At 44.1% G+C, this 11,999-nt stretch overlaps 1 protein-coding gene across 2 annotated transcripts in view; it reads left to right on the plus strand.

The window, feature by feature from the left end:
• sonb (SON DNA and RNA binding protein b) overlaps positions 1-11,999 on the plus strand; it is a 58,691-nt gene that overhangs the window by 21,865 nt on the left and 24,827 nt on the right. For both annotated transcript variants that reach the window (XM_020588529.1, XM_020588530.1), the window contains exons 9-10: positions 2,821-2,889; positions 4,770-4,885. In XM_020588529.1, coding sequence (XP_020444185.1) covers positions 2,821-2,889; positions 4,770-4,885 — 185 coding nt within the window. The remainder of the gene's footprint in view (positions 1-2,820; positions 2,890-4,769; positions 4,886-11,999) is intronic.

Genomic DNA, 11,999 nt, shown 5'->3' on the forward strand with positions numbered 1-11,999 from the left:
ACATCCCTGTGGGGGATCCTGACAGTCTGGGGCCTGCCAGTCAGAAAGTTCAGGAGCCAGTCACAGAGGGTGGGGTACAGACCCAGTGTGGACAGCTTATGGGTGAGTTTGTGGAGGACAACTGTGTTGAAGGCAGATCGGTAGTCATTGAAGAGTATCCTGATGTAAGAGTCTCCATTTTGAGAAAGGGAATAGTGGAGGGCAGCCACGATGGCGTCTGAGGTGGCCCTGTTGGGCCGGTAGACATACTGCAGCGGGTCCAGGGTGTCCGGTATACTCTGGATGCGAGCCAGCACCACTCTCTCAAAACACTTCATGATTGGGGTGAGTGCCACTGGCCTGTAGTCATTCAGGCAGATGACCAGATTCTTCTTGGGAAGGAGGACGATGGTTGTGGTCTTAAAACAGGTGGGAATGATGCTCTGGCTGAGGGAGAGATTGAAGATGGTGGTGGGATCATCAGCCAGCTCCTTGGCACATGCCCTGAGAGCCCTCCCAGGGATGTTGTCCGGTCCTGCTGCTTTGTGGGGGTTGATCTTCCTCAGGACTGTGTGTACCTGGCCTGGTGAGACAGTTAGTGGAAAGGGGGTTGGGTGGCACAGTGTTGTCAATACAGGTACTAATTTACCCGGTCACATACTCAGCATCATCCTGTATGCTGACAGAAAAGTCCTCCAAGGTGGCTGCAGCTTTAAACACATCCCAGTCTGTCTGGGCGAAACAGCCCTGCAGGGTGTCTTCAGTCTCTGGGGTCCAGAGTTTAATTTGTTTGGTGACAGGGTTTGTTTGTTTCAGTCTTTGTAAGCTGGATACAGGAACAAAGAAATGTGGTCTGAGCATCCAAGGTGGGGGCAGGGTAAGGCCCTGTATGCACCACGTATGTTACTGTAAACATGATCTAGAGTGTTCTTGCCCCGGGTGGGAATGTTCACCTGTTGGTAATATTTAGGAAGTACAGTCCGTAAATTGCACTGGTTAAAGTCTCCTGCAGTGATAAATACAGCATCGGACTGATGATGTCATGGAGTTTGCTGAGAGCCGCAGAGGGATTAGCTCTTGGGCTAACATACACAGCAGCCAAAAACACAGCGCTATGCTCTCTTGCTAGATAAATAGGGCCGGCATTTCAGCAACGAAAAATTCACATCTGGCAAACAGTGCTGATAAACAGTCCATATATCTCTACACCACGAGTTATTGATAAACACACACACACCGCCTCCTTTTACCTTCCCCGAAGCTACAGTGCGGTCTCCCAGAGTGGGTCTGTAGCTGAATCACGGAATCTGGGACTTTGTCAGAAAGCCAGTCTCGGTGAGAATTAGAGCACAGCATTCTCTTAGTTCCTGTTGTGTTGTAATCCTAGCTCTTAAGCTTGTCTAGTTTGTTTTCCAGGGACTGTACGTTAGCTAGGAAGAGGCTAGGTAGTGGCGGATAGGTAGGCTTTTAGCCTAGCATGGACCCCTCCTCTCTTGCCCGGGTCGCTCTCCTGATTTCAGCCTGCTCGCTTGTGCCTGGTGCTCCGGGGGCTCCCTGAGGGTGATGGTGATTGTTGTTGTTGTTGCGGGAGCGGACAATGAGTTGTAGCTCCGGTGGTATGAAACCAGTAAATTCCCAGTGGCTGTGTGAGTTGGTGATGTCCAGCAATGCCTGTTTGTTGTATGTTAAACAGATGTTAATCATGATGCAATGATCCAGCCATCCATTCATCCATTTTCTTCCACTTATCCGATGACACTGCCCTGGCCAGGAGCATCTTGGGGTTCAGTGTCTTGCCCAAGGACAGTTAGACATGTGGACTGGGAAGAACGGGGATCAAACTGCCAACCTTACAGTTAGGGAATGAGCGCTTTCCCTCCTGAGCCACAGCTGCCCCTTAAGGCAGAGGTGTTGCAGTGAATTGCATACAATTGTACAGGTGTACCTAATAAAGTGGTCGTTGAGTGTATAGATGTTGGTACGGGGAACATGCAGGATAATGTCCAAGTGTACTTCCCCGGACTGGGGGAAGTGACGGTGGTGCGGTGGGTAGAGCAGTTGTCTCCCAACCAGAAGGTTGAAGGTTCGAATCTTGGTGCCGGCAGTCCACGTGTTGAAGTGTCCTTGGGTAAGACACTGAACCCCCTTGATGGTTAGAGCCATCGGTTGAGGGGGCGCCGCAGATGGCTGCCATCGGTTCTGTACCAGAAACAAATTCCTTATGTGTAACATACTTGGCCAATAAAATTGGTTCTGTACCGGAAACAAATTCCTTGTGTGTAACATACTTGATCAATAAAGGTGATTACCCTTATCCTATTATTTCCCACCCATGCCCTTTTCACATGCACACAGCCTACCCTAATGACCATGTCAGGACTTCACTTCTTTTCTGAAAGCAGTATAAGTAGCAGTGCTTATTACTTCTCTGTGTTACATCCTTCACTACAGTCTTGAAATATGCTTGTTTTCCCACCCTAGGTAGTGATGAGTACAGTGGGGAACAGTGGCCCATGCCTCACCTCAGCCTTCTGCAGCTTTGCCCTGATGCTGTAGAAATGGGTTTTTTCTTTCTGATGATTTGGGGCGTTACATCGGAAGATAAAACTATTCACTCGCATGCCTTGAAAATTTAAGTCCCCCTCTCAAGCCTCATCGTGCACGCATGGTGTGAGGCTACACTTACTGGTTCACAGTAGTAACTTATTATCACACTGCTGTCAATGCACAAGCCCATTCTGACTGATACATTCTGTTCTTTAGGGATGCAGTGTTATATTGATGACAAATAATGGCACTAATGCTAATGTTGGTAGAGATGATAATTTTTTTTTGTTTCAGGACTAGTTGCTGAAGGAGAGAAGCCACAGAAGCAGACAGGAGGACTGGTGGTAACCAAAGACCTAATGGGTAACATACACTCTAAACAGTCACACCATGTACAGTGAACATAAATCTCAGTAGAGTCCTGCAAAAATTTTGTAGCTGAAACCCCTTATCCTTGTTCCATTAACTTCCTTTCACATATGAAGCTGCTGAAATACTGTCAGCAGTGAGGGCCTCTTTGTTTACTGCAAAAAATACATGAGTAAATCTAACTAAAGGGTCATTTTTGAAAACAGGCGCTATGACAAAATTTATTGTACATGTTGACAAAAATTAATACATGATAACATGAAAGAGAAACATATAGAGAAATAAACTCATGACTGTCTTAATGTCAAGTCTTAGTCCCCGATGGCCATCTGCCACACACAATTCAGCTAGTGATTATTTAAAAAAGTATTCTCCACTGGCCAAAATAATCTCTTTTTCATACGCTGATTTAGCTGCTTAAATTACATTTAATAAGAAAGGTCCTGTATAAAATAAAGTTTTGTCTTTGTCAGTAATGTTCTATGATTCTAACAGTACAGTTCTTGGAAGAAACAGATTTATCAACTAAATTGTATATTTCACTGAGGATTCAGACAGGAAGTAGCAAGAACCCAAGTAACACATGGTGTTTTTTTTTAACTTACAATCTGACAGGGTTGTGGTTACATTATTAGTTGGTATTTTAATGACGTCTCTATTAGCTCCTGATGTAGACGGTGCTATTACCTTGTGGGTTTGTTTAAACAGCTAGGACAAACAACCGAAACATATAGATAGTATAGAGATATTTTAGAACACTATAACTGGCACACTGGCATTTATTTATGATTTCAGTCCAGTTACACTGGCAAGGAAAAGTACAACAGCTTCAAAATATATTCATGTTTTTGACACACTTTATTTAATATTTTATTTTTCCCATTGTTCTACACTGAAAAAACCTTAGAAAAAATCAACTGGACTTAGATTTCTAGAGTGAAGACGTTTCACCTCTCATCCAAGAGGCTTCATCAGTTCTGACTGACTGGTGTTGAGCCGGAGATATTTATCCCCCTCGGTAGTGTTTCAGTCCTTTGAAGGCCAACAATGTCCCTTAACGACTGAGTCGTTGCAGCCCAGTATCGGTGAGAGTCGTTACCTGTCTTTGAATCCTCCCCTGTCAACCGACGCCTATTGTCCTGGTGGGCATGTTTGGGCAGAGATCTCAAAACAGGATTGTAGATGGAAGACAAGTTGTGTCTTAGTCCACCACCCCTATTTAGTGAGGGGTGAAGCTATTTTTGTAAAAAATAGTTTACAAAAATAGCTTCCTTAACTCCTCTCTCAAACCAGCGATGTTCTCTGGAGAGGATCTGGACTTCACTGTCCTCAAAAGAATGTCCTTTGTCCTTCAGGTGGAGGTGGACTGCTGACTCTGGTCCACTCTGAAAAGTCTTCGATCTAGAAATTTAAGTCCAGTTGATTTTTTCTAAGGTTTTTTTCAGTTTACTATGACCTGGATGACTGAGAATCTGCACAGACATTGTTCTACACTACATCAATCTAATGAGTAATGACAAACTGAAAGTATGTTTGTAGAATTTTATCAAATTTTTATAATCACTGAAATATATTATGTAATGATCAGAGAGATTTTTTTTTGTCCAAAACCTGAAATTTTGTTGCCTCTCCAGGAGGTTTTTGGGGTAGCTAACTCCTCCTGACTTCACTGTAATTCAAGCACTGAACCAGATCAAAATTTTTCAAAATTTAAACATCAAAATTATACAGATTATACAGATAAAAGCGATCTTCACTTGGTTATGATGACAGTTTTGGTCTAAATGAATACAAATGACATGTATTGATATCCCTGGCTCTGTAGGATATTTGTGTGCCCCGTTCTCTTATTCTGCCCTTTCATCTGTGAACAGGGAAGCACCCGGTGTCTGCTCTCATTGAGTTGTGTAACAAGAGACGGATCATGCAGCCAGACTTTATTATGGTTCATCACAGTGGTCCTGACCACCGCAAAAATTTCCTCTTTAAGGTGGGTCATTTTGATTTTGTCCGTCAGGTTCACTCCCTTTTACTAACTAGCTACATGATCGATCTTTGACGTTTGTCCACAATGTAAAAATTATCTGCATTTCTTAATCTAAACTGTATAATATTAGATTCGAAGAAATGCAAATTTGTTGAATTTTATTGTACTTTTGCATTTGAAAAAAGATTAAGAGTCTGCAGCCATGATAGCATCTCCAGGAGCCTGTACTGAGGCACAGCACAGCTTTGAGCTAAATGCTAATATCAGCATCATAACATGGTTCCAAAGACTAATATGTTGATACTGGGCAGGTATAATGGTTACCATCTTCAACATGTTAGAATGTTAGCTTCCTAACATTTGTCATATAGTGTTAAACACAAAGTACAGTTGAAGGAGACTGGAACGTCAGTTTTGCAAGTAGACACCTAAGAATTGGACATCCTTGGGTGCTAGAGGAAAAGTTAAGGGCTCACCAAAGTCAATAGGTGGAAACTGTATGAAGGCCACAATATGCTAACCCCTGGACATAGGAATAAAGCTTAACCTCTCCCACTAAGATGGCATATTTGGAACATATTAAAGCTCCAAACACTGCTTGAGGCTGTAAGACAGAGATATTCACTCAGTAATTGACTACCATGAACCTGCAAACAGAGTTCCCTGCAGACCCCCTTTCATGTTATTAATTCAGGATAAGACCCCAAAGCTCCCAAATGATAACAACCTGCAGTTATTGTGGCAGCTACCTCCTTAAACCCTCAGATGTTACTGTACTGAGAAACTTTTATAAACCAGTACACTCTGGCTCTTTGAGGAAGTGTTAAATTTAGTCTGAAATAACCAATGAAAGCCGTGTCACTGTACACTTAAGACCATATTTGTTTTGCACAGTATTTAGTTGACATAAGATGTTAAGGATAGGATATTTAAAGAATAGTATGTATTATGTAACAAGTAAACAACTTGATATTTTAGATAAACCCTTTTCTGATGTATCTGTCTAAAATTATTTTAGCAGTTCAATCTTGGCCTTCTCAACCCTGTGAACTGTTATGCAACCTCAGACACTCACTAAGACTTGGGTAATCACACTCACTGGGAATTGTGCAATATGTGCAACTTTAACAATTACCATTTAAAAGTGTAAACCCACTAAAATCATAAGAATGTCAATAACATCAAACTTGACTCAATAACCACAGAGAGTATTAAACCTTTTCAGGAATTTTATATAGAAGATTAACAGAGCTACAGCAAAGCAACAAGCAATAAAATATAAACCTTAAAATCATCATTAATTGTCTTGATTTGCTTACAATCTAAATAAACCAACTGCTATTACTAAACATAATTCTAAAATGATAATACTGATTAAAATTATTATGGTTGAGCTAAGCTCTTGTTCTGAACAACAAAGATTTTTCTCACAATCAGGCTCTCAGCTGGCTCTGGGTAGGGCGGTGGCGGATTGGGCAATCATTTGTTCCTCATTTTCCTTTTTGCCATGATTCAAGCCTTCATAAGGAAAAGGATTTATAAACAAAAATATCAAAGCTCATCCAGTTCAATCCTCAAAATTCTCAAAGAGAGAAATACGACAAATTCAGATAAACAATGTTTTTTTTGGTCAAATCTTCTGTGACTCAGGAAAGCATAAAAGACATGAAAATGTCTATAAACCCTCTTCTTTTGGTCCAAATCTTCATAAAGACATGAAAATGTCTAAAACTGTCTTCTTTTCAAGCCATCCTTTCCCCACTAGGCCAATCATCTTTGAAGCAGGAATTCAGTTTCCCTGCTGTGAGGCTTTGCCACAGTTTCATTGTCCCTCGTCGGCATGCATCTTCCTCCTCTGACAGGCCGAACGCCTGTGTCCAAGCACCCAGAAAAGGTGCTCTCTCTCCCTTGTTGGCATGCATCTCACTCCCACAGGCCGAACGCCTGTGTCCAAGCGCCCACAAAAGGGGCTCTTTCTCTCTCGTCAGCATGCATCTCACTCCAACAGGCTGAACACCTGTGTCCAAGCACCCAGAAAAGGGGCTCTTTTTCCCTCGTCGGCATGCATCTCACTCCCATAGGCGTGCCCCAGAGGGGCTCCTCTTCACAGACTGCCCCCCGCAGTCCTCGGTCTCCTGGAAGTCAGATGGTCAAACGGACAGAGCCTCCAGCTGCAGCCATGGAAAGACTCTCCGTTCCTCTTTTTGCCTGGCTTTTTATATGGTTCTGGTCAGTAGCCTTTGTCCTCTCATCCAACCAGATGTTGCAGTTTGCAGTTAATACCTTATTTGGCGTGCAAAATCATATTGTTCTGAAGTATTGCATATTTTTTACTGTCAGTCCAAGCCTACTGCTTGTAACTGGCCTCCGCCCCACTGTGATCCAGCCTTGGATTCTACTTCCTCTTTTCTAGAAAACTAAACCATCTCAGTACGTAACAAAAATACAAGAAACTCACATCTGACTGAAATATCAAAATTCCATCATTGCTTTTAACAGAACAATCAGAATTAGAATCAGAATCAGAATCTGCTTTATTGTCCTTGTACACACAAGGAATTTGACTCTGGTACATCGGCTCTCAATGTGCAAACAGTAAACCAACATAAGGCTGTGTAATATAACAAAAATAAGCAATATAAACAGACAGTAACAATGCAGACAACAAAGGAATGTTCACTGAAATTAGATAAATAGGGATAAAACAGAGTACTTAAGAACTAGAGACCTGTATGGGTCTGTATAATCTGTACAATGTATATACACAGGTATTGCACTGAGGTTTATTGTCCAATCATATAGTCATTGGTTAAGCGTTCATCAGTGACAGCCAGGGAGAAGAAACTGTCCCTGTTCCTGGTTGTCTTGGTGCACAGTGACCTGTAATGCCACCCAGAGGGGAGGAGTTCAAACAGATTGTGTCCGGGGTGTGAGGGGTCAGCAGTGATCCGCTCCACCCTCCTTTTGACCCGTGTGGTGTATTGGTCCTCCATGGAGGGCAGGCTCACACCAATGACCTTTTCTGCAGTCCTGACTGTTCGCTGAAGTCTGTACTTGTCCTGTTTGGTTGCTGAGCCAAACCAGACAGTGATGGAGGTGCAGAGGACAGACTTGATGATTCCTCTGCAGAACTGTATCAGCAAGTCCTGGGGCAGGTCAAACTTCCTGAGCTGGCGCAGGAAGTACATCCTCTGCTGTGCCTTCTTGGTGATGGTCCTGATGTTGGACATCCACTTCAGGTCCTGGGAGATACTGGAGCCCAGGAACTTGTAGGACTTTACTGCTGATACAGTGCTGTCAAGTACAATGAGGGGGGGTATGGTGGGGGGGCTCTTCCTGAAGTCCACTGTCATCTCCACTGTTTTGAGCGTGTTCAGTTCCAGGTTGTTGCGACTACACCACAGGACCAGCTGCTCAACCTCCCATCTGTAGGCTGACTCATCACCGTCTCGGATGAGACCATTGACTGTTGTATCATCAGCAAACTTAAGGAGCTTGACAGAGGGGTCCTTCGAGATGCAGTCATTGGTGCAGAGTGAAAACAGCAGAGGGGAGAGCACACATCCCTGGGGGGTGCCTGTGCTTATTGTCCGGGTGCTGGATGTGGTTTTCCCCAGCCTCGCCTGCTGCTTCCTGTCTGTCAGAAAGCACATAATCCACTGACAGGTGGGGGCAGGTACAGCGAGCTGGGTCAGCTTGGAGTGGAGGATGTCCGGGATGATGGTGTTGAATGCTGAGCTGAAGTCCACAAAGAGGGCCTGTGCATAGGTCCCTGGGGAGTCTAGGTGTTGCAGGATGTAATGCAGTGTCATGTTCACTGCATTGTCCACTGACCTGTTTGCCCCGTAGGCAAACTGCAGGGGTCTAGCAGGGGGTCTACGATGTCCTTCAGGTGGGCCAACACCAGTTTTTCAAAGCACTTCATAACTACAGATGTCAGGGCGACAGGTCTGCAGTCATTCCAGACTGAATGACTGGAATGATGGTGTAGTGTTTGAAGCAGGAGGGGATTTCACACAGCTCTAGTGACCTGTTGAAGATAAGTGCTGAGTGGTGAAGATGGAGCCAGCTGATCAGTGCACACTTTCAGGCAGGAGGGTGTCACACCATCTGGGCCTGGTCCCTTTCTGATCTTTTGTCTTTTAAGGATAAGGGTAATCACCTTTATTGGCCAAGTATGTTACACACAAGGAATTTGTCTCCAGTACAGAACCGATGGCAGCCATCTGCGGCGCCACCTCAACCGATGGCTCTAACCATTGGGGGCAACGGGGGGTTCAGTGTCTTGCCCAAGGACACTAGACCCGTGGACTGGAGGCACTGAGATTCGAACCTTCAACCTTCTGGTTGGGAGATGACTGCTCTACCCACTGCACCACGGTCGCCACGCCTTAAAGAGGCCACGCATGTAATTTTCACAGATCGTTAGAGGTGGGGGGCTGGAGGAAAGGATGTTGATTGTCAGGGGAGCAGCTGCTGGGTCTGAAGTGGGGAGGGTGAGGGGGGAGTGATGATTGTCAAACCTGCAGTAGAACACATTCAGGTCGTCTGCCAGTTGACAGTCCTCCACAGCAGGTGGGAGGGTTTTCTATAGCCAGTGATGGTTTTCAGGCTTCCCCACACAGACGAGGGGTCGTTGGCTGAAACCTGAGCTTTCAGCTTCTCAGAGTAGCTCCTCTTTGTTGCTCTGATCTCCCTTGTCAGTGTGTTCATGGCCTGGCTGTACAGAGTCCTGTCCCCACTTCTGCCTCCTCTTTGGCATGACAAAGCTGCTTGAATCTGGCTGTGAACCAGGGCTTCTTGTGTGTATGTGTGCACGTGCACATGGTAGCATGCTTTGTTTGGTGTGTTTGTTAGATTACACTACCAGCTCATTATGTATCAGGGCTTGTTGTTATATGTGCAGAAGGACTTGTTGGGCACGCACACATCCTCACAAAAGCTGATATAAGATGTCATGGTGTCATTGAGTTCATCCAGGTCTGTAGCTGCAGTCTCAAATACACTCCAATCTGTGCAGTCCAGCTCTTCACTGTTTTGATTACAGGCTTCGCAGCTTTGAAACCCGGTATTCGAATTGCGCTGTCCACGATCGAGTCACTGATCCAGATCTTTGTGAAGCACAAAGCAGCAGAGCATGCAAAGTCAGAGTTTGTCCTGTTGACGAGAAGAATTTCATCCATTTTGTTGACCAGGGAGCGGAGATTAGGCAGGTGAATAGATGGGAGTGAGGTCCATGTTCCCCTCTGTTGTAACCGCACCTAAGCGCCAGAGCATTTTCAACGCCGGCGGCAGGTGCCGTATATCGCTGCTGCCCCCCGATCAGAATGTCCATACTGCATTCTTCGTTCACAAAAAACGGAGGAAGGTAATTTGGTGTGAGTTCTCTGATATCTAACGGTTGTTCTCTGGTAAAAGTAATCTGGGATGAGTTGCAAAAGACCAAGAAAACAAAGAAAAACAACAAACACAAGAGTGCGAGTGACCACGGTCGCCATAGCTATCGGCACTGGAAGTACAAAATGTTTGTAATTACACACTGATTTCACACAAAACTATCAATGCCTTAAAATCTAAACATAATTCTTTATATTTTGAATACTTTACTTAACTAAACATGGATTGTCATTGATAATCTAGAAAAGCCATTCAGGTATCAACATGTTCAGCTCTTGAATGACATTCCTGCCCTGCTTGTATTTATTCCATCTCATCCTTCAGATTATTCAACAAAGAATTGCAACAATTTCTTCTCAACTATTTCAACAAAGACCTTCAGCCATTTCTTCGCATCCTTCAGCTGTGTCAGCACTTGATTTCAGGCAATTTCAAGGCGATCCTTCAGCTCGTTAGCATCTGTCATGGCTAGAATGTGATACCGACTAAATTAATTTCAGACAAATCATCCCCATTTAAGTAATCATTTAATATTACAATTATTCTGAACAGAGTAGTAGTTAAATAGTTAGGGAACAGAGAACAGAATCACTCCTCCTGCAATGGAATAGGTACAGTATTAAATAAGATTATCACAGCACCAGTCAGTCTTGGTCACAGGGTCCCCCCGGCCGGCCGGGTCCAAGCTCACTCTCACAACTGCTGCACCATCCTTTTCTTCTTCTCTACACCTTTTTGCCTCACTGTTTTATCCACAGCTTTCTTTAGGCTGTTACGTCAATTTCCAAACTTAGCTTCCTGTCTCCAGTTTTAGGAGACAACACCCTGAGATGTACCCAAAACAGGAAACATCTTGACCAAATTATATAAGGTCATTGCTCACCCTTACATAACTATTACAAATAATATCTATATATGAACTACATACTATTCTATTACATATTGCCTCTGGACTGGTAACTTGTTTGTTTTTAACCACTACCTTCCCTCCTCCCGTAGTCTTTAGACTACGGGACTTCTAAACTCTACAAGAAAACAAACAAGTACCACAAAAGCAAAGAGGAAACTGAAAATATGAACATTCAGTCCCATCCCCTACACCCTGTTCACCCACGACTGTGTCGCCTCCCACAAAGACAACATCATCCTGAAGTTCGCGGACGACATCGCAGTGATAGGTTGCATCACTGGCGGGGACGAAGCAGCCTACAAGAGGAAAGTGGGCTGGTCTGGTGTCATGGTGCAAGGACAATAATCTCACCCTCAACATGGACAAGACGAAGGAGATGATAGTGGACATGAGGAAAGAGAGGGGATATCATCGGCCGCTGTTCATCCGGGGGCTCGAAGTGGAGAGTCTTTGAACAAATTCTACAACTATTAAAATGCCTCCAAGAGGGAAAAGAGCTAATAAATCAGAAGTGAATGAGGATGTTGAAGCAGAAGAGGATTATATTTCAGCAGCGCAAGTAACAGAGATGTTGAGTCAGCAGAAGCGGATGTACACCGCACTGTTGAGCCAACAACAGGACAACTTCAAAGGCTTTGTGCAACTACTTATGGAGACAAATAACAAGAGACTCGACGACATGACCAGAGAAATACAGGAGATAAAAACGAGTTTGCAATTTACCCAGCGAGATGTGGATGTGATTAAAGCAGCCATGGGTGAACAGAAAATACAAACCAAGGAAACAAGGGATGATGTCTACAAAACTTG

The sequence above is a fragment of the Monopterus albus genome, unplaced genomic scaffold (genome assembly GCF_001952655.1).
Source record: "Monopterus albus unplaced genomic scaffold, M_albus_1.0 scaffold550.1, whole genome shotgun sequence".
Classification (NCBI taxonomy): Eukaryota; Metazoa; Chordata; class Actinopteri; order Synbranchiformes; family Synbranchidae; genus Monopterus; species Monopterus albus.